This window comes from Caloenas nicobarica, chromosome 3 (genome assembly GCF_036013445.1).
Source record: "Caloenas nicobarica isolate bCalNic1 chromosome 3, bCalNic1.hap1, whole genome shotgun sequence".
Lineage (NCBI taxonomy): Eukaryota > Metazoa > Chordata > Aves > Columbiformes > Columbidae > Caloenas > Caloenas nicobarica.
Genome location: NC_088247.1, coordinates 111278119 through 111301429, shown reverse-complemented (window position 1 = coordinate 111301429; position 23311 = coordinate 111278119). Strand labels below are relative to the sequence as shown.

Here is a 23311-nt window from a genome sequence, read left to right as displayed (position 1 = left end):
CTCAGCAGCCTCTGCTCTGTCTCTCTCCCCCATGTATCTGTTGTCCCACAGTACCCTCCTTTTCCTCTCTCTTTCTACTCCACAAAGACTCTTAACATCACAGCTCTATTTGCATTTCCCATCAGCGGCAGAACTTATATTTCACTTGGCCCAAACTCTTGACAAAAATCCCACTAATATTTAGAAAGAAACAGGGTGCTTAGCATAGCTAGGAAGAACAGAGCAGGAAGTAACACATGTAAAGCCTCCAGCTCTTTCAGAAAGGTATAATTTCTCATGAGGAATGACAAGGCACAATAGCAGAGCAGTCAGTCTTTATCTGTCCTGGGGTCAGTGAACATCTACAGAACAGAAAGGCAGAAAACCAGAAGACCTCACCTTTCTCTAAACAAAAAAAGCACAACATCTGTTCAAGGTAAATGAAGGAACACGAAAGCAGGTCAAGAAGCCAAAAGAGTTGTAGCTGCCAAGTTATTTCAAAAAAATCTGAAGTGCCAGTAATTCAATCCATTCCTTGACTCCTTTCAACTGTACGAGCAGTTTTATTGTAGAGGTAATTATTTCTGTACGTACTATTTTTTCTAGGGCACTTCGCGTTCCCTTGCTTTTGCCAGAGTTGTCCATCTATTACAGCATCTAACAAATCCATGCGCAATTGCAGCATTTTCTTGATAGTCTACTATATAAGTGCTAGAGGAAGTTCCTGAATAAAGCCTTTTGCTTCTGAACTTCTGAAATGTGTTCGTACAGGATGCCATGCAGTAGAATGCAACTGCTCTGTAAGTCAACATTATGCCTCAAATGAAGTATTACAAGAAATATTTAAATCACGTTTTATTTTTCAAATTCAAAAATAACTATTAGCTTTATTTAACTTGTTACACATCTCACAGATTTAAAATATCATGCTCTATTTAAATATCTGAGTGACAACACTACACAAATAAAATGTTACACAAAATATATTTAAGAAAATGTTTTGGTCTTCAATCTGAACAATAAATAGACAGGCACTTCTACATATACAAAGGAAGCAACCACTATTTAGAATAACTCTTATAAGCAAGATGTGGAAATACAGAAGAAAAATCTGAGTTTTGAGAACATGTTTAACTCTACATGAGACATCATGCAACTTCAAAGGTTGTTTCAAAATTCAAAACTCTTAGGATCTGCACAATTCTAGATCTGCTACCACTTTATAGGAAATCCAAACCATGCTCTCATAAGCAATGTGCAATTTCAGTTATTTGCATCAAATCAAGCTACCTGATCACGTTTAGTGCCAAAACAGAAAACAAGAACTGACCAGAGTAGCTTTTCACATAAATAAGTAACAAGTCAGCTTGGGGCAGGGGGCCGACCTAACTGTACCTAATGCCCAGCCCCAAACAAAATCTGTTCTTCCTTTTCCTTATAGATTAGCTCTTTCATAGGGTGTTTCAAACAGTATTATGCTTTTTTGGGGGGAGAAAAAAAGCATCATCTACTAAAAGGGTAAATCCTTCAGGCACAGGCACACTTTGCACGAAAAGGAGAAAACACTGTTCCAGGGTGCAAAAAGACTGAAAACTATAAATTAAAATAAATTCAGTTGTTAAGGTCTCATAAGAGTGTTTCATACCTAAAGTAAAACTACATTTCTCCGATTTCTGAATTTTCAAATTACAGTGGTTTCCACACACCCCCACACAAACGCTACTCAGGGAAAAGTTATCTTCCACCATCACAATTAAAGAAAAATGCATTGTAGTAGGCAATCCCTGTTTTCAATACAGCTAACCAGTCACTAACAGCTATTACATTCTTGAAGTCCTTTTTAAAATTAAGACAAAGATTGAAACATAATGACCACCAGGACAGTGGTGAAGTCAGGACCAAGTCTTCAAGCCATCCCCTCAAATTTTAATATTTATTCTCATTTTCAAAAATAGAGGAAAACGTTTCCAGAGAAAATTAAACTATTAAACAGAGCTTCAGTGGTCCACCAAGAAAGTCAGACTCAAATTTGCAAAGTTATTTGGACTTAAGACACTTATGCACATTACTTTAACAATTTAAGTGTGGATCTTGCAAGTGCGTCCAAAGCTTAATCATTTCTTGAGGTTTTCTACTATGTACTAGCATTAAGTTTGTGTAGGAACATATGTTATTTCTGTATTTCTCTTCGATATCAAATGTTCTGAAGCCTTTGTGTTTTTCCGGAGCGAGCCCAAGCTTCTGAAGGCACATTCCCGTATAAACATCATCAATAGGGTAAAGGAGTACCTGGTCAGATGCATTATTCAGTCTTAATGCCAGATCACCAGAGTACAGAAACCCACCACCTCCTGCATATGGAGGATACGAACCTTCATAAACACTTTCTGGGATGTAGTACTTCAATTTTTTCTCTCTATGAGGTCCAGCATCTTTGATCACATCACCTATAAATAAGTCTTTGGCTTTTTCCTTTGATAAGCTCTTCAAGTAATCCAGGATCTGATGGGTATTCACAAAAACATCATCATCACCCTTAAAAATAAACTGGACATCTGCGCAGCTGCTGCTGACCCACTTAAGAAACAGCACCTCTTTCAGAGTTAAATTGAAGAAAGTGTCTCTGTAGTTCCAGAGGAGAATGTCTTGGTGGGTTTCACTCTCAAATTTTATCATGTCAGAAAGATCAGGAAAGTTATCCTCTGGTGGGGTCTGCCCAAGTAAGAAGACCCTTTTGACTGTCACATCCCCCGATTTTATTTCCTTGCCCCAGGATTCCCTAATTGCTTGCCTTCTATCAAAATGGGGTGTAAGTGACTTAATAGCCAGCAGCAGAAAAGGTTTATGTTTGCACTTGTTTGGCTGATCCATTAATAAAGAATAATTTCTACATCTTAAATAAAGCAGAAAGTCTTTGAATCTGTCTGGCAAGTTTGCAAAGTCACTAACCTCTGAAGATACCCATGGGTCAGGGTCACACGAACTGAGAACACTAGAGTTTGAAAGTAAGTTCTCTTCCACAGTCATGTTGGAAAGCAAGGTCAGGATAGGGTTGTACAGCAGTTCAAGCTTTTGTTGCTGTTTGTTCCAATAAGCTTTGTGAGGAGTATATTTTCTCCAGAATTTGCTGCGTGGTATAATAACACGGCCTTTTGCATTCTTCTCTTGGCTGCCACTTTTTGAGACTTCCACAATCACATAAATAAAAATGTTTACCATCATCAGAATTCCCAGCAGCTTTAATCTTCTGCGTCCAACACTCATTTCTCATATCTGAAAAGAAAAAAAAATTACAGATTTTTACCCTTCTTCCTATCAAGTTCTTAATCTCATAAAAATGCAAACTACTTGCAGACAAAGAATGTACAAGTTAGTAGCCTAAAAACAGAGGTTACCTACACCTCAAAAAAGCAAAAACTAGTCTACCTCTAATACAGGCACACCTACAGATAGTAGGGGTTTGGGGCTTCATCAGCACACAAGAAGCTGAAAAGACTGTAAAATTTCCATTTACTACTTAGGAATTTTACACAGCATTTCACAACGCGTCTAAATTAGCCAGCAGTTTCTGCTCCTCATTTAAGCCTTCTTGAAGCACTTGACTGTATAATAATTAGAATCTGAGCCCTCAGCTTGGCAAAAGCAGGCAGAGAAACTTTTTTCTGCTAGTAAGGTGAGCTTAAGGGTATAGAATAAATTGCCATACAATAAGGTCAGTTATTTTTAAATTAAGTTTCAAGCTTTTATACTTGCGCTCTTATACCTTCCAACTACATAATAGGCAGAGCTGCATTTTAAAGCACACAATTCGTTTCTGTCCATGTCACTTGGCTGTTCCTTGGGAGAGAGGCTGACACAGAACTGGCCAGCTGCATTGCTGGTATTCAGATCTCTGCAGACAGAAGAGAAGATGGATTTTGGTTTTGGTTTTTGTTGTCGTTGTTTGGTTTTAACTCTAACTAGAAAAGGACATGAATGGCAGCAGAAAATGAAAGTGTAATTATTCCTAGGAAGGAAAAGAAACTGAAGAGAAATCAAAAAAGGATTGATTTTGCATATATGCAAGACCAGGAATAGCAAAGTGTACCTCCTTTTGTTGCAGCAAAGGTTATTCTGTGACCCATCTCCAGTTTTTACTATAAGAGAAAATGCATCAATTCCTCTTTCTTCCACGGCTGTCAGAATGAAGGGTGCACAGTACAAAGAATAACATGGAAACAGTGCATTCCTCTGAAGTAGTGCTTGTTAGCCCATGGGGATATTAATGTACAAGCCACGCAAAATTTAACAAGCCATTCTAATTCAGGACATCAGACTAGAAAATAATTCAGAATGAACAAGGAAGCTAGTAAGGTTACATTTAAGTCAGATATAGAACTCTGTGTCGAAGACACTTTCATTTGTCAGTAATATAAATGACTATTGGAAGGCCAGAAAAACCTAATGAAATAAAAAGATTTGTTATCACTGTTAAAAGCTCAGCTGTAGACACTGCCTCAGAAGTCCTGAAGTCACAGAGCAACAGCAGTCAGGAAGGTACACTTGAGAAGTATACCTTGTACTTGCACACCTTTCAATTTTATTTCCAGCCATCACCAGACACCTGAGGTATACTGACCCTTGCTGTCGTCTGGTTTGACCAGTCTTACTTTCTTTTACTCAGCAAGTTAAACACAAAGTTTAGGAAGAAAGCAGCAAATAAGAATCAGCAATTTTTTTTCCCCTCTCTCTCATTCAACTCCTAGATTCTCATTAGATCCAAAAGGGGGAAGTATTTTTTAATTTAAATTAAAAGGCCCTCCTAGAAATTCTTCCTTCCTTTGATCTCATGTACCATCTGCATATTTATCTCTGTATATACTCAGGCCAGATCTACTTTATTTAATGTCCTGTTCTCAGCCAACTATGAAGTTTGCTGTTCTAATTTTCAAGTAGTTTTCTTCCATACCTCAAAGACAAAAGCATACTTGTGGTCAGTGCCATCATTTAAGCTAAACTGAACTGTTACAAAGCACTGTCCGGCCAGAGTTTAAAAAAAACCCAAACCTTAATTTTGCTTTCAACTGCCACAGCAACTTCCACTAAAAACAGATCACTATATACTATTTTTCTTTACTTCCCTTTCAGTATACACAAAACTACTGGAGAAGCAGCTGTCCTATGTTTTGTACTATTCCATGCAGTTCAGCTGGCACATCAGTGCTTATCTACCCTGTTCTCAAATGTTTCTATATAGCACTTCTCACTACGACAACAAATGAGGTGGTGTTTGACCTGTGATCCCAGTACTCCCAAGACAACGGGGCAAGAAGCTAACCCTCAGTAACAGCTAACAAATGCAGCATTATAAAGAGCTCCCCAGAGCCTTATTTTCCAGGATATGTAGCACTACAAAGCTCATCTGTCACAGCTCCCAGCTACTCAGCTATGACTATTCAAAATCTCAGTAAGTCACTTGGATGCTTGACCCAAGACTGTTCCGAACGCACTGAGACACCATTTGCAAAGACACTTAAAGTCCTTCAGATTGCTAAGTCTTTTGGGCAAGCACTCCAATTCTGTAACTACAAGATCTTCCTTAATCTTTCAGTTTTTCACTTGTAGCCTTGCAATATCCCCTGCAGCAAATGACACCGAGATCCTACACACACACAAAAAAATCTTCTTATGCTGTTAGACTTGGTAGAACTTTTCATCCGAAAAATACCAGTCTGGCAAGATGACAGTGGTTCCATCACATAACGCATGCTAAATGCTATAAGTCCTACATATAAGTACTTCCAGTAGCATTTTCAGTCTCCTTTTTAAAAAAACTATCCAATACTGGTGACAAAATTAATATTTCTGAGAAAAGACAGGAAACGGGTAACATTCAGTATCATTACAAGCAAGACTTAGTTTTATAAGACATAAACACCTCGCCACACAATTTTGCATAACATTATTCTCCTTTGTAATCAAAAGCTATCAACATATTTTTTGTCAATTCATTAAGAAAACAACTCATATTAAAAATACCAAACCAAAACTAGAGGCTAACAAGGGAAAAGAGGGTAAAAATTGTTTTGTTAAAAAAGTTACCTTTTTGTAAACGAGACAAGACTTATTCATAGTATTAGGTTGAAGTTTTTGAACTAATTGCAAACAGAAAACAATTAGACTTCAGAAAGTCTATTTCTACAAATTGGAATAGAATTCTCAGTTCTGCAGTTAATATGTATTAGCTTTAATTATTACACCTGAAGGCAGGATTTAATAAAAGGATGCCAGCTCAACAATTTCACATCAAGTGAACTCATTTATCACAAGATGCAGCATTACAACCCCAAACACACCCACAGCCCATGTCTCAAGACAAATCTCATTTCTTCATCTGCTTTGCTGACACCACAGTGACTAACCAAAGTGTCAGCACGATGGAGATTTTGTGCACCGGGCAGTTCGCTAAGGAGCAGCATTGTAGAATACAAGTGCCCATTTCCTACTTACAGCTTAGCTATAGCAATCTGGACAGATCACAAGAACTTCCTCCTATTCCAATAACAGCTCCTTCTATCACCATTAATATCACAAAATTTCCCAGCTGCCTCCTTTAACTACTGAGAATGGAAGATCTGTTAGGGAAGCCAAAAACAAACTAAAAGTGATCTGGTTCATACTTAAATCTATCTGATGCATTTTTATAGAAATATTGTTGAAGAACTGAGATGAGCAATACAAAGCAATACTCTATTTTAAAAATTCCTGCTGCTTTAGGTGCTAAAAAACGTTAGAACACACAGGTAGCTAGCAGAAAAAGCAAAACACAAGAGGAAACACTATATATTGGTAAAGAAAAACCACAGTACACACAGAACCTCAGGAACAGAAAATCCTGAAGAAATGTATTCCAACTTCAGTGGGTAAGGTGAAGAAAGTTACCTACACTCAAAGATGATCTGACACAGCTTTTTCAATGCCTGTTTTCAACTTCTCAGCTACACTGATATGAAGACCATTTTAGCAATCAGTTGAAGTTTGTACAAATCATCACATTTCTGCTTGTGCAACTTCCACCTGTGCAGTTATGCATCAGTTTCACTGCATACATGAAGCCCATTTGTTCAAAGCCTTTAGAAAACACCCATGTGGCTGGAAAAAAAAGAGTTAACATTAACCATACCAAGGATAAACCAAGGTTCTGCTATAGATACAGTATTTGGAAAGCTTGATTCTGCAGCAATGGGAGGAAAAGAGGGAGTAGTTTCCCTCTTCAGCTCCACTCCACTCTTACAACTTCACTGCTGTCAAAACTAAGGTATTGATAGAAGGGAACAGATTTATGGAGCTACAGAAGCAGCACTAGTAACAAAAGATGGATGGAAAAGGCAAGCCAGCAGAACTTTAAGAAAAACAGCTGTGCTGTGGGATCAGGCAGCAACCAATAAAACAAGATGAACTCCAACAGAAAAGGAACACAGGTATTACACAAAGAAGCCATGAGCTACAAGAAAATATTCCTAACATCCAGAAAGCTTTTAAGTCCAAATAGCACTAATGCAAAATGATGAGAAACTGTTCACAGGTTGTTTTTAAACAGTATCATTCTATGCTTTATCTCAAGAGTGAACGTATTCCAAAAGCCTGTAAGGAACCCATTCAGAAGTCTAAAAGATTTGGTATGAAACGAGAATCAGAATCACGGAATCACTCTCCCAAACTGGAAGGGACCCTTGAGGATGAAGTCCAACTCTTGACTCCACAGAAGACAACAGTTAAACTGTACATCCAAGAGCACTGTCCAAACTCTTCTTGAATACCAAGTACACACACTCCATCCAGTTCCAGGAATTAATTACAGAAGCAACACTCTTTTTGGGAGGCAAGGATTTACACAAAGAGGGGCCGTGATATCCCCTGACAAAAGAGAAGGATTACATCTGGAGAAGGTCAAGCTGAAGGTCAAAACCAGGAACAAGTACATCTAAGTGTTCAGCCCCTAACCAAGGGCACAAGTAATACATCAGTTTGAACTTCTCACATCAGAGTTAGGATCCTGCAGAAGAATTCTGATTAGCCCTGTTTACAGCACTTGATTTTCTATAATGACTTCACAAATTTAGTATGTGAAACATATGATGACAGTTTTAACTTTTTTTTGTTTAACTGATGCTACTAAGACATTGTTATGCACAAAAACAAGCCTTCATCTCTACTGAGGTTTAGCGGTAGGAGACAAAAAGGCCAGAAGAAGATGCGGATGTTGAAAAGAAATGGCTAAAAACCCAAAGTATATTTAAAAGTTCAGAAAAAGTAATCCTCTCTAGGATAGAGACAACAAAACACACTGTATTCAGATGGTACACTAAGTAGTCCTCTATAGCAAGATGTCAAAACAAGCTCACCTAGATTTGCAGTCACTGAGTGCAGCCTGAAATCAATCCAAACAGGAGTTCTAAAGCCTTGGAACTTGCTTCAACATCCAGATTTTGGCAGATGCTGGGCATTGCCTTGAACTATGAAGTAGTTTTTCTTTCCTACAGTTTTTCAGCAAGGCACTACTTCATTTTACTTGGATATATTACCATAGATGGTAAAAACCTTCGAGGTAGCACAGGCAGGTGCTCTTTTGGAAATACCACCAAAACAAAGGAGGGCACTGATGAGCATGAACGCAAGGGGCAAATGGATAAATTTTGACAGTCAATTCTACCAATTTTATCCATGAAGCAACAGAAGACTTCTTTCCTGAAAAGTCAGACCACATTTGTATCCAACTTATTTCATCCTGCTTATATTCAACAAGATGCACTGAGCGGTTAAAATACCAGAGGATTTACTGCTTGCTTACATATGAACTGAGATATCATAAGATAGCTTCAGGAATGCCACTTTCCTAAATGAGCAAAACTTCCTTTTATTCTGGGTTTCTATTTAGCAGCCTGGACACCAAAGAACCATATATTCATACACCAAATATTGATCATATTTGTTGACTGTAATTGATGTTTAATTTAGGTTCCTAACCAGTGGAGCCTCTTACTAAAATGCCCAATTCCCCTACATTGAAGCTTCTTCTGCAGCACTATACACACTACCTCAGTCTCTGTAGAGAGATGAAAATCCATCCCAAGCTCTTCCTTGCAATGCAGTAAGAGTATATCTATAGCATGAAATGGAAGATTAAGCCTTCAGAAGGGAGCCACAAAAGGGAAAACAACTGTTACTTCATGTGGTTTAATACTGACAGAAAAGTCATCTTCCTTTCCCTTAAGTACTAATGCCCATGATAAATTATGCAATCAGACAGATTGCTGGTGACTTTTTAAAACTTGAACACCTAAAAAGGTATTACTTGTTATTGCAGGAAGGCTGCATCATTTCCCTTTCAAATAAAGGGGTAAATTTTATTAAAACCACCACTGGGCAGGATGTAGCGCAACACGACTCGGCAAGCATCCTTAAGAGCAGTTTCAGGTCAGCAAGTAGGTTCAAACAGCACAATCCTGAACGATATGTGTTCGCTTGCATTCAAAAGGCAACGTAGCCTGTGGTGGCACAGTGACCCACGCTTCATTCCACTGCACAGCACAGGCATACCGACAAACTCTTCCAGTAAGGTGAAGAAAACAAAGTATTCCTGTTTATTACATAAAGGAAGAAAGTTTCAGGGAGCAAAAGGCGGGTAAGACAACTGCCATTTTCAAGGTTATAGTTCTGTTTAAAAATAAGTTTAGATTATGTTTCTAGATGTACCAAACATCAATTTATTCACTCCAAGACCAGTCCTTTGCTATTAAAACATTATTTATGCTTTTGCTTATGAATTATATTTATTAATCTCAATCTCGACAGTAGTAAAAATCTCAACAGCAATGTATCATACAGATTTGCAGTTAAGCAAATCACCCAAAGCAGAACTCCCTTAAAACAGCTTGAATATTTAGCATTTAGAATTAACAATTCCCCTGGGAAAGGAATACCAGATAGTATGATGCAGACTACCTCAGGTGGTGTTCCTTTCCACACTGCATATACCCACGCTAGCATTCTTGCACCAGCAAAGCACTCCACAGCAGATGCAGCAATAGTAGCAAATCTGTACTTCGGGGCACTACACCAAACCTAAGCATGCTCATGCAATCCCAGAACAAAAGAAAAACAATACATTTAACCAGACTACCTGCCTCAACCCTCACGTCTTGCAGCAGTTCCAGGCTGTTGATCCACAAGCAGCTGAACTGATCTAATCACCTGACCTTTCTTTTTGATGGAGACTTTCTCCTCCTCCCTTTCTGACTCAAAGAACACAGGCCCAATCCCTCCCTTGCACTGGCTCTAGCGCTCTGCCAGGCCTCTCTGTAAAACAGTTCACATCACTAACCCAGCAGAAAACTAACAAAAGACCAGAGATACACACCAGATAAGCACTACAGCAGCTGCGGTGACTGCACACAGCAGAGAGAAGGGGAGCAGATAGATCTCCCCTCTTCAACAGGTATAATGCACCAGGAACTGAGCTTTGGTTCTGGATCCATAATCCTTCCCACCCTCTAACAAGAGGCAATCTGGCATCACAGCAATGACAACATTACACTTACACCCTGGTGCAGTCATATAACATCACTCTTTGAACATATCGTACAGACGCAAGGTAAAACATCTAATTTTTTCCACCTCCTTCAAGTCTGACAGAAGCCATGACCTTTAACTGCAAATACTTGTATCTCCTACTGAGGACACGAGTTATGCTGTATTTTCTAAGTGGGCTGAGTAACCCATCTACATTATTTGACTGCCAAACCCAAGCATTAGAAGTCCATTTACTTACTGGGGCTGACAAAAGATAAAATAATCCGTACTACCTTCAGGTATTACACCTAGCACTCTACAGGTTCAGGACTAAACCATCAGGAATTTGGCAAAACAAAGCTGTAATTATGTTATCTAACAGATAATACCTTTCTTTCTTTGCAGACACTACCTATAACTGGGGCTATGGCATACTTGGATCTTGCCATGTAACTTCATTTTGAAGCCTGATATCCCTTATAGCAGTTGTACATGCAGCACACCTTCTGGTAGTGCTAGCAGTGCACACAACGGTGACATCGTGGTTCTGAGGATAACTTAAAAATTATTATTAAACACATCACAAGCCGTATGCAGTCCCTCTAACCTCCTATGAGATTCATCAGTTCTCCCAATATCTCAGTTCTGTTCAGTGAGATTCCTGGATTGAGAACAACAGTTTTAGAGCACGATGTTAAGATGTTAAGAGCCCCAGGCTGTTATAAAGTCTGTGCTATTTTCAGCTTTAAAGAACTTGAACACTTTATTTTTCTAACTACACAGAATTGTATATCTTTTTCACCTCAGAACTTTACATAAGTCCACTTCTACACAAGAACATCGTAAGAACTGGCAAATATCAGTATTCTGTTGCTTCCACACAAGCACATCACAGTGGTTACCACTGAGTAACAGAGTGTTTTCCATGTTCCTCAAAGACCACAGATATTCTGAAACAATGTTCCAGTTGGAGGAAACTCACCAAGATAATACACTGCAGAAAGCATCAAAAAGTGCAATGATATTCAGAGCAGTTAATGTTTATTTTAACATTAGTTTTAATTAATTGCATATACCTGCTTTGAGCCATCTTTCGGCATATTACTTAGCTTTGGGAGAAATTCTACTCTTCCAATATTTTAATACCAGAAGATACCAGTGCAACTTGGACATGGAATTTCAAGATCCAAATAAATAGCAAGACTGGGGAAACTTAGCCCGAGGCATGAAGAACCATAAACAATTTGAATAAAAGCTGATCTAATTTCACATTGGTTCCCACTAGTTATCTTCAGAACATTTGCGTGTTTTGCTTAAAAAAAAAAAAAAGGCAAACCCAAATAAAACCACCAGAAAACCTCATTCCCCAAAACACCCCACGGTACAGTGAGGTATTTCTCTAGTAATACTCCCCTGGTTTTCTGTAGTAAGATATTAGAGGGCCAGGAACTGCATTTGAACCATATTATTGAACCTAATCTCCCTTTGTCCAATTCCTCTTTGAACCCATTAATATTTTCAACTGTTATGAATTCCTCAATTTTTCACACAGTGAGAACTTGGAATGACTTGCTTTTCTATCATAACACAAGAGGGGAAATTCTTGGAAAATGCAGTAACAAAAACACAACCCTGCAGTTATTTTCCCTATGTACATTTGCCACACGAGCTATACAATGAACCTTTATCTGTCCTCCGTTCCTTCTTTGCCACAGTAAGAAATCCTAGTCATTTTATCTCTGGAACTATTTTGCGTTTATGACTATTCTGGAATTCTCCCTCTCCACTTCTATTAGGTCATTTTTGATACGGCAACAACAAAACAGCATTTAGTATTTAAAGCTCACAAAAAAGAATTTGTGGAGACTTTTTTAGAGCCATATATCAATGGGGCTTGGTATAAGGCACAAGCCGGATAGTATACTCAAGTCTTTCTAAACATAATGAGAGAGAATTACTTCCAAAAGTAACCACAAAATTTGAGAAATAACACTTTCCCACATGCATCTCGGGGTACTTCCATTAGCTTAGAAAGCTTTCTCATTCTCGGTTACTTCCAGACCATGCCCTACAATTTAAGGGAAGGAAGCATACACTGCACAGAATCATAGATGGTTTAATCAGTTTTGTGCTGTACTTTAAAAGTTACTTTGCTTATCTGATCCATGGCACAACTCCTTTTCCAGATGGATTCTGCCTCTCTCTTCTGAGATGGACTGATGAAAACAAGTAGTAAAATTCTCATAAATATTAAAACAAATCTGAAACTGCCAGTGGGAAAGAGGATTATTAGAAAGTTGCCAGTCTTCCCACGAAACAAGCATTTTTGTGGTCACCTGCTCAATTCACCCTTTGCCTTAAAGGTACTGCTTCCTTGTTACTCACCATTTTTCACTCCACCCAACCCTCACCCATGCATTCAGCCAGGTCACAGAGCAGTTTAAAGTAGCTACAATAATAAACTTGGACCCTTGTCAGCTCTACCACTGGTTTATCTTATCTGTTACAAAGTTTGTAAAAGCACAATGAGAATCCAGAACTCCTTACCCCTAACAGCCTACTTGACTGCCATTCTGAGACTACTAATGTCAGGTTCTGACTGTGGTATTATGACTCAACAATCAGTTCATTTACTGCTGAATGATAAGTTCTGAATATCAGAACTCCAAAACCTTCAGAGTAAGTTATACTACTGCTATGTTTCCAGTGGCAATTTTAGCTAATTCCAGGTGCTTCCCTCCCTCTAGCTCCTCAAACAGGAAAGAGAAATTACCAGAATGTCACCTTTTAAGGTATGCCATTTGAAATAGCAACTATGAGTCGCAAGTTTTGTTAACTTTACATTGCTGCTTAGAAATACTGCAGCAACACCCACTAAGTTTGCATCAAGATACCTTTACAAAGTAATTCAGGACAACGAAGACTTATTTTTAACTTCATTAAAAGCAGATTATGTGAAATTCCTGCCTGACAGAGTACTTAGAGATGGAAGAGATAGCATCAGATCTCCACTGCCTCAAACTAAACGCTCCCAACTCTGAATCAAACTGAAAGTCACAACACCTTCAACTGGAAAGTGATCTGTTCTTTCACCCATTTTCAATTAGAAAGTCAAGTACCAGTGAAACAGATCATCCAACTCTGTCTATATTTTAAGTTAATGTGTCTCTCACAAAATGTCTGGGTTTAATTAAGAAGATATTTAAATATTGTATACCTACTGAATTCAACTCAAGTAAGGCCTAATTATATTTTTTTTACCTGATAAAATTAAATTCTTGGATTGGCTGAAAGACCATTCAGTTCATATTTTCATTGTTTCAAGTGTCCCTATAGAAGATAAAGGTGTATGCAAGAAAAGCCCTCTGGTCATTATAAAAATTTTCTGTAAACTCAGTCCCAGGTTTGATATATATTCCAATTTTTCTACTGGTATAAACTACTTGAGTTTGGTCATGATTTTCTACAGGGGTAAAAAAGCAACAAAGCTCCACAGGTACAGCACACTTATATAAGGCAATTTAAACCATGGCAGTGTTCCTATAAATTAGAACATTGTGCTAACACCTGCAGCCACACTAAACATCTATGAGGGTGTTCTAAGTGCATGTGCAAAATAACTTGTGATTAAAACAAGTTTGGTTTCTTTGTTTAAGAGTAAAAAGGGGTTGGACTGTTGGGTTTGGGTTTTGGGCTTTTTACAGTAATTGAGCTTTCACGCTGACAACTAAGGGTAAGATCTCAGCTTGCTATAAAAACTAAAGTTTAATACCTCAGCATTTGAGGGCCTGTGGCAGTGAGTATGACCTGTTTTTTCCCGATCCTGTATACAAAAAAAGAATCATATGTCATGCTAAGGTCACTTCAAGCTTTAGAATTTTTGTACTGTCCAATTTGTTAGGAATAACCCAAACCTGCCAGCCTCTGATTTATAAGCTTCAGCTGTTACATACATTTGAGAAGGCTTTAGTGTGAATGAACAGTAAATTATACAGAATCAAGAGATGAGGTTTAACTGAGTGGCAGCAGAGAAATATTTCTTGGAAGAAAACTGTCATTCATCACATGGATTATAAGTTGGGAGGTAAAGTTCCATGGCAGTTTAAAACAGTTTGTCATGACTAACACATTCCTGTAATGTATTGCTTCCCCTATAAACTGCACAGTCTTACCCCTCTTTGCATAGATTCGACTGCGGTGAGTCAGTGCTGGGAGCTGAAGAGGATAATAAAGAACCTAGCAATAAATCAGCAGTTAGTTTTTAGCTGGTTCACATCACAAGACTTGCTTGCTGCTGTGCTGCACAAACATCAGTAACAGTGCAGGAGAGGGAAGACTCACAAAGCCAAGACCACAGCAGATCTTACTTTCAATCAGCTTAAGCTTTCATGTACCAGCACATGGCCGTAGCAGCCTGACACTACTGATCCTGTTCTCACCTTCATCCACAGAGGTCCCACAGGCTGGGTCAGACAAGCACCAACACTGGTCCACAAGAAGCAGCCTTTAGGCAACCTCAACCTTATCAAGACATACCCTGGGGTTTGAATTTCTCTTAACACTTTCTGTTATCAAGTCAAGTTAGTTAGCAACTGAACTAGCATGACCCACCCATTTCCACTACTTCTTGTGTGGTCTGCTGGAGTGTCATCTTCCGGTAATTACCGGAAACCTAAGGAAATAGATAACAAACTACCTTCCTTCCAGATATTCAGCATGCGGATCAATGCTAGTTCTGGTAATAAAGAATAAAGAACGGGTGACACATTGAAAGCGTCAGTCAGGTTTGCAATGGAAATCTAAAAATATAAAGTCTTCTGGAGAGGCACTACCTTCTTACTTTTATGCTGTATTTGAAATAAGAGAGGTGATTTAGTATATTGAAGATGCAGATAACCATAATTTCCACAAACAAGACAATTCATCTCCTTCTGGCATCTCTTCCAGCTTTATCTTAAAACCAGTAATCACTACTGCCTTAACCATATTCCAACCACCTTTATGTTTGCATAGAGAGCATTCGCTATCTAGTCAATTAAAAAAACCATTCTTTAAGCACCATACTGCAAGTCATCAAAATTTTACCTCTGCTTTGTCTTCTTGCCCACATTAAGCCACACTACTAAAAACTATGTTTCAAAAGCAAGGAGGCTATAACTTGGGATGTCTGATGAGGTTACTGCCCCCAATAACCTGCTACTTTTGGGTTAAAAGTAAACAGACACTTGTTTTCAATTTGACTTCCACAAGATGCTGCCTTTGCCATCAGTACCTGGGTGATGGGACGATAATCTCCCCAGTCATCTCAAGACGTTTCCTTGCAAGCGCTATGAGGTTACTCAATCAAAAGTCAATTCAAACTAAATTCATGTAGCAAATATGCAGGTCAGAGTCCTGGGATCTGCCTCAAAATTGACAGTACTGAACTAAATACGTATTTAAGAATGCAAAACCTACATTTTAAAATGCAAATACATGAAAAGATATGTTTGCCTTTAATTGGTTTTGGTTTCAAGTGTCATTAACAAGTACAGGAAAAAAAGGTTTAATCTTTTTGAATAATTCATTTGAAGTTTAGAAAAATCAGTAGAGTTCTAAGTAGGTAAGTTCATTTTCCTCCTTCAAACTTGTAAAATGTGAGATACAGGTCTCATTCCAGCCTATCAAGTTTAACGAAAAGGGAACAATTTCTCCACCAGTTTTAGGCAGTTAAAGATGCATGTAAGTACCAGGAGGATTTTGTAAAAGATCTTTAAGCAGGTTAGGCAGCTAACTCCTGGTTTTGTTAATGGCAGATAAGCACGTAACCCAATCAGAGACTCCTAAATCCAAGCAGGAACTTCTGTACCTATTACCTGCACAGCAATGTGAAGTAACTACTACATTTGAGAGCGGTTTGAGTAATCCACTTTAAGACGTTTTTCATGTCTGCCAATTGTTTTTATTCAAAAGCATATCAACAACATCCCAAATACAGTATTCCATTACGATTTGCTAACATTCAAATATCAGATTAAAAAAATATCATTGCTCAAGTAAGATGAAAACAGCACCAAATTTAGTGTACAGTCTGACAATCAGCCACACTGCTCCTTAAACTGAATTAAGAAGTCCCATCATTTCCTAGTCCATGAATTCCCATATTTACATAGCTCACTATATTACACTAGGTATAACCCTCAAGACAAGCAAATAAACCCCTTGGTTCCTCAATTCAGCTCAAAACATAGCTGCACAAACAGCTATGCCAGCACAGCAGACGAGGGGGTGCAGACAGCAGCGCTGCTTTGGCTGCTGCTCCTCAGAACTGCACCAGCCCACAGGACACTGTCAGCAGCAAACCCTGCACAGATGAGTGACAGGTGTCTGCACAGGAAGGCAAGCATCCCATGGGCACACACACCTTGGCCAGGCATATCAACTGTCACTGCTGTGCTGCTACTGTAATTTCATACAAACATGTATAATCTCTGGTGGTTCATAAGCCATTAAGAACTCGTCTTTTACAGAAAAATAATAAAACCAATTATCCACCTAAAAAGATAATCAGGATTTCTTACTCATTTGATTTAGAGAGCTGATTTACAAATTCAGTTAGTCAATCCACTCCCAAAGTAACTCTTCTATGAGTTTAAAATGGAGCAGCTGTTAAATTTCAGAAGTTATTTACAAATATGAACAAAACTACTTCCAAGTTAAATGCTTTTCAGCTCTTACTATTGTATTTCTCTCAAACAACAAAAGCTTTCTTAACCAACTGCTGATGAAATTGTTTCATCAATTCTCCTTTTAAAAATCTCAGCACCACACCCATCACACACTGGGATTCTTTTCCTTATTTAAATGCTAATTGCTTCTCATGAGACATCAATACAATCATTCTTTTGTACAGTTCATCAGAAGACATTTTAATGATCCAGTCTTTTCACTGGGTTTTACATGATCTGGAGACTTGGGGAGGTTTACTTACTTTAAAATCCTAAAAAGCCCAATGAAATTAGTGAAAAATATAGAAGTGCATGATCAAGCCCAACATACCTGTCAGTCCTTCGTGTCTAAAGAGCAAGATGTGCCTGAACATACTTGAGAGATTTATTCCACACCTTTCACTTGTGACTTGTTCGTTCTGTACTGAAGTGATGGGAAGAGCCTGTGTTTCATTACATCATCATCATATTTTCTTGATTATTTTTTGCTGATTTTAAGCACATAAGGATTGTGCAATGCAGCTGTGAAGTAGTAGCAGATTGATAAAACAAAGACTTAAATATACATTTGTGAGGTCAACACATGGTGTAACAGGGAGATTACATTAGTAATTTTTGTTAACTGCACTCACAGGCACTTTTTTTTTCTCTAAATGATGTAAAGCACTTGTCTGAATATAGCCTATGATGCACTAGAAACATCAAATACTAATCTGGTGATTTCTCATGCACACAAGCGTAAAAACCGTACCTTCTTCCTAAACTAATTGTTAACACTTTGGTTAAAACTGTTACTTCACAAACAACCATTAGGGTTTAAAATTGCGTATACTCAAAAACTATTATAAAAGTTTAAATTTGAAAAGCAAATGGATGCCTACTTGCTTCAAAATTACTTAAGCAACTTTTACTGTATAGTAATAGAAAATACAATAAACCGACATACTAGGAAAAAAAATCCCAAACCAACAACCTATGAAAGCGACAAAGACAGTTTCAAGCTTCTAGAAAGTGACCAATCCTAACGGCCTTCCAGAAACATTAACATGAGAACCAGACATATTAAAAGGCTCATTATTTTAATGAAATACATATTTTCTCCATATTCTGTGCTTTCTACAAAAACACACTGATAAAAACAAATAAAACAGATTAATAAAACTTTGCTGTCACAATGAGCACACTCTGGCCAATAGCCTTTTTTTTCTTTTTTTTTATTCTTGGCAAGTTTTAGAATTATACCATTTAAGTGTATGGAAAAACCTACAAGAAACCTACCAGGCTCTACTATTTACAGCACAAATGCTTCATCTGAAAAATAAGAAATTAATACAATTTTTAGAGCCGGAGATATAACCAAATCCAGTAAAACACAGATCTGGCACATCAACCTATGATGCATTTCTGACAGAGCTGCTCTTTCCATCAAAACCCACAAGTTGGACAGCACACAGAAAAAGCCTATCAAGTAACTAACTTCATGAAGTTAGCTAGCTTCAGAAGTTGTCTGAAGTAAAGATTTTACAAGACAATTTGACACATATATGTCAAAAATGAAGTAATCTACTGAAAAAGAAGAAGTGACCAAAGAAGTTGGCTGAGGATTTTAATTGATACTGCTCAATCTTTTTCCCCTCCTTTAGTTAATTTGAAGAAATACGGCTATACAGATTTCAGTCAAGTACACACATCAAAGACAAGCCACCCCTGCTCTTTGACTGTTGTGATAATTACAATATTGGCTGTGCTAGGAGACATATGACTACATTGTGTGTTTCCACATGATCGGCACTGACGCAGACTGTCTTTTATCACCATCATTTGTTCTCCTTCAAGTGGTTTAACACAGTCGACAGGAAAAATCACTGTCAGAGCTAGTCCCACTACAAAAGTAGGTGCACCAGGTGGCAGTAAAATGACAATTGCAAAGGCTCTTGGCATTGTCAAGTCACAATGGAGGAGCACTCCTCTGAAATATTTTGTTCTCCAAGGAGTATGATGGGTAGGCAAGAAGATGAAGACTCTAATCCTGCACTTTTTCTCCCACATACAGTATAACTTATTCATGCAGAAAATTGCATATATTTGTCAGCACAGAATACAAAAACACTTCATCCACTTCCCATTTTTTCATTATAGCCTTTCTGACTAAGTACTACCTTTATACTGATCTCCCCATCAGCATTTTCATTACCCAGAAGCATTTGCCAGAGTTAGGAGGAGCTTACAGGCAATAATAATAAAATTTTTGACCAACAGCGACCATGTGTTCATTAGGAACAATCTCTAGGGAGATTACTGAGCTGTATCTATCATATGACAGGGCATCAGACAATGAGCTAGCACTCCCAGTCATCTAACACATAACCTTCAAAATAAGTCCCTTCAGCAGTGTCACCTTGCTGCTGTACCTCACTTTCCTCCACCTTCCTCATCTATTTATAGTATATGGGGAAAAGAACCAAGCAAAAATTCAGGCAAAAACAGTTTACAGATGACAAAACTACTTAAAACAAATCCTAATTTTTGATTACTTTATGCAGTGTCTGTAGCTTCCTTATAGCTGCACAACAGTATCGCTCAACATCTCAGGTAAGAAAGTCACATGTTCGAAGCAAGCAGCAAAATCAGGATTTGCTTTAAGCCAAAAGATTTCAATTCTAACCAACAACATTATATTTTGAAGTATGAGGCAAACATTCTGTAATATAATTCAACTCCACTGCAATATTGTTTCCTAAAGAATCCATTCTCTTTTCAGGTTGTTCACGGCCCCAGAAAAAAAAAAAGCTCGAAATTACATCTGCCGATTCTCCCTTTCATTTCCTCCACGCGTTTCGTAATAATTCAGAGCTAGTTCAGCTCCTCTGGGGGGTTTCAACAGGCATCAGGCTGGATCATCCAGGTGACAAGGGAGCCGTTGCCCACAGCCATGATCCTGGGCTGGTCACCTGAACGAAGGACCAATGGTCCCACTCACCCGAGTGTCATCCGCGGCCCCCACCCACCTGCATACACACCCCTCCGTGACAGCATGACAGTCTGACTCAAAAGCAGAACTGCAAGAAGAACACGAAACTGTTTTAAGCAACTCTAAAAGGGAACTAAATTTGAGGCCGTCTCTCTTTAAGGCAGGGAGGAATAATTACTCAGAAATTTCCTCAAAGGAGAATGCTATAATCATGTTTCCTCAACAACTTTCGTATTATATATTTGGCACATAATTGCATGCATACATCCTTCCACAGTCAGATTAAACTCTTCTGTGCCCAAACACACTGTGTACAAAATAATTCTATGTTACAAAAACAAAACAGGGAAAAAACTAACCGAACCAAGTAAACTCTTTAAGTTGCACAGTTAAAACTAAACATTCGTGTTTAATAATCAACTCCAACAGCATGAAGCATTTTGGGAGGACAGACTAAAGGATTACTCAAGTAACTTTCACCATGAATTTTTGCAGGATGACTAATGAATTGGGAGCTGCAGTTTGGCCACAATCACAGCTAGTAACCTGAAATCCCCTCCTGACAAGGTACAGTAGTCTCAGGAAGTTTAAAGAGCTAAAAAGCGTTATCTCCTGAAGGAGCACATCTATTCGGGCCAACTCTAGTAAAACCAGCATTTTCTCCCTTTCAAGTTCACCAAAGAACATTACTTTAGAGCCACCACCACACTGTACCAGCAAAATCCTAACACTGCGCAGATATTAATAATTAAGCTACTTCGTCACAGTCTGTTAATCAGCCAACCCCGCGAGCTGTGCGAGTCGTTCCAGCTCCGCCACCACCCCAGAAGAAAACCCGACAGGCGCTACCGTGCCCGCGTCCTCCCGTTTCTCTCCTCCAGCCAAGGAGATGATTGCAGCAGCACCCAGCACTGCAGCAACCCTACGCCTGAGGTTTTCTCTGGAAAAAGCTCACGGTTTCACCATCGACTCCTCCTCCCCACCAAAAAAAAAAAAAAGAAAAAACAAAAAGCGACGACAAACATACGGTTATTTAACCCGGCTGAGCTGGCCTAAGTTTGATCCATGCCAGCAGACTGTGCCTCCGCCTTCATCTCGCCGAGTTTATTGCAACATATGCCGGTTGCTGCCGATGCTCCGGTGCGCCAGGGGACAGATTTAACCCCCTCCCCCGCCCGCGTGATGTAACCCCACCGCTTCCACCTCCCACATCGGAGATAAAATAATTAGGAAAAAAAAAAAAAAAGCCCCAAAATCCCAAATAAACATATACGTCTCCGACCGTTCGCTCCCCACCGCCAGCTTGTAGCTGTCACTACACAAATAAGCTAGGGGCTACGAGGAAGAAAAACCTCACGATCTGGAAAACAAGCGGAGTTAAAAATTAAGTTTAAAAAAAAAAAAAAATTCCTTTTTCGCAGCGCCGCCGCCCCGCGGAGGCAGCGCTGGCGGGGGTGGCAGCCGAGCCCCCCTCACGCCCGCGCTTCACCAGGCTGCCGCGGGTCTCCGCCGGGGTTCTTCCTGCCGCAGCCTCCGCATCCACCAGGCTTTTGTCCGGCCGCGGGCCGCCTGCACGCCGTGGGGGTCCCTCCACCGCGGCGCCGGCCTGCCGCCCTCCCACGGCCCCAGCGCCCGGCGGGGCTCCACGCCGCCCCGCTCCGCCAGCCCCCAGCAGCAGGCGAGGACTCCGCACCTGAGGGCGATGCCGGGGCGGCGCCGAGGCGGCCACGGAGGGCTCGTCCCGTCCCGCCGCCTCCCCGCGGGACGGCGCTCGCCGCCGCTCTGTCCCCTCAAGGCCGGCCGCGCCTCAGCGAAGGTGCGAGCCCGCGCCCCGGGCGGACCGGGAGCGAGGGGAGAAGGATGCGGGGGGGGGGGCAGAAAAACCACCCCAAGTGAAGCGCTCGGGGCTCCGGCAGCCGGGCCGGCCGTTGCGGGGCGGGGGGGGGGCGGGAAGCGCCCCACTTGTTGCCCTGTGGCAGAGCCGCGCGCCCGCCTTCCCGCGCGCCTCCCCGCACGAGCGCGCGCGCACACCGCCCGCCCGCCGCCTACCAGCCAGGCGCCGCCGCCACAGCAGCGCGAGCGCCCCGCAGCTCGCACCACGCGCTGCAGCCCAGCGGACGATGCGGGGGGGGGAGGTGGGCGAGGCATCGAGGGCCGCGCTCCTCCCGAAGCCCCGCCTCCGTCCGGCCTGCGGCGCAGCGGATTGGCGGACGGGGCGGCGCGGGACCGGGCGGGGGAGGAGGGGGGGGGGGGTGTCCCTTCGCCCCCGCCGGCCCTGGTCGTCCCCGCGGTTGTCGGACCGATCGGCCCTGAGGAGACAAGCGGGCGGGCGGAGGGAGAGGTCCAGCACTGTCGCCTCGCCGGCCCCTTCCTCAGCCGAACACAGCCTCCCCATCCCCGCCCCGCCACCCGACGCCGTGCAGCACCACGCCTCGCCGCCCTGCTCCGCGGGGCAGCGCCTGAGCCCAGCGCCCCGTCCAGACGCCGCTGTCCTCGCGCCCGCCCGCAGGCCGGCCTCTCGTCCGCCATGTTCTCCCTCGACGCCTCACCCCCCTCCCTGAGGAGAAACACCCCGAGAAGGTGCAAAACGCACCAACACTGACTGTCGGCACGGGAAACTGTGAGTCGATTGTCACCTGAGGCCTCCCCCGTCCCGAGAGGAGGGCACCTGGTCTGGGGGCCATTTCCACAGGGAAGGAGCCGCACTTGATCCAGCAGAAAGGCAAAACACCAACACATTCACATCTGCCAGCATTGTTTGCAGGAGAAGATGAGGCCGCGCCTCCTTCTCTCCCTCTTGCAATAATAAAAACATGTTTTCTGAGGTAAACACCTACTAGTTTTATAGACTGGTAGCCTCTACAGCCACAGGCTGCTGGTTGCAGCTACAAAACATCCTTGTGACAATGTTCGTTCCTTTGGTTTTTTTCCACATGGCATCAAGCAAAAGAGGAAAATACCCAACCATGCTGAAAAATGCTGTTCCACATCACTTAAAACCATTTTTTTCTCCTTTTTGAGCAAGGTTATTGCAGCTCTCTCAGTTTTATGGGGTGGTCCATGAAGCTTTTGTTATTGAGTCCGGGCGGAGAAAGAAAAGACC

At 40.9% G+C, this 23311-nt stretch overlaps 1 protein-coding gene across 3 annotated transcripts; it reads right to left on the bottom strand.

Annotated features, from left to right (window-relative positions):
• Nucleotides 1-987: 987 nt before the first annotated feature.
• On the bottom strand, nt 988-21972 carry B3GNT2 (UDP-GlcNAc:betaGal beta-1,3-N-acetylglucosaminyltransferase 2). Of its 3 annotated transcripts, XM_065632057.1 has the most exons (3): nt 21236-21341; nt 3743-3871; nt 988-3252 (listed from the first exon to the last, which is right to left on the bottom strand). In XM_065632057.1, the coding sequence occupies exon 3, from the start codon at nt 3241-3243 to the stop codon at nt 2050-2052; it is 1194 nt and encodes a 397-aa protein (XP_065488129.1). In that variant the 5' UTR covers nt 3244-3252; nt 3743-3871; nt 21236-21341; the 3' UTR covers nt 988-2049. The 3 variants fall into 3 exon arrangements, with proteins under 3 accessions (XP_065488129.1, XP_065488131.1, XP_065488130.1); XM_065632059.1 differs by lacking the exons at nt 3743-3871; nt 21236-21341 and adding an exon at nt 21902-21972; XM_065632058.1 differs by lacking the exon at nt 3743-3871.
• Between the last annotated feature and the right edge of the window lie 1339 nt (nt 21973-23311).

What these genes read in the sequence shown, in the direction of transcription:
- B3GNT2 (XM_065632059.1), bottom strand. Translation starts at nt 3,243, where the DNA reads ATGAGTGTTGGACGCAGAAGATTAAAGCTGCTGGGAATTCTGATGATG.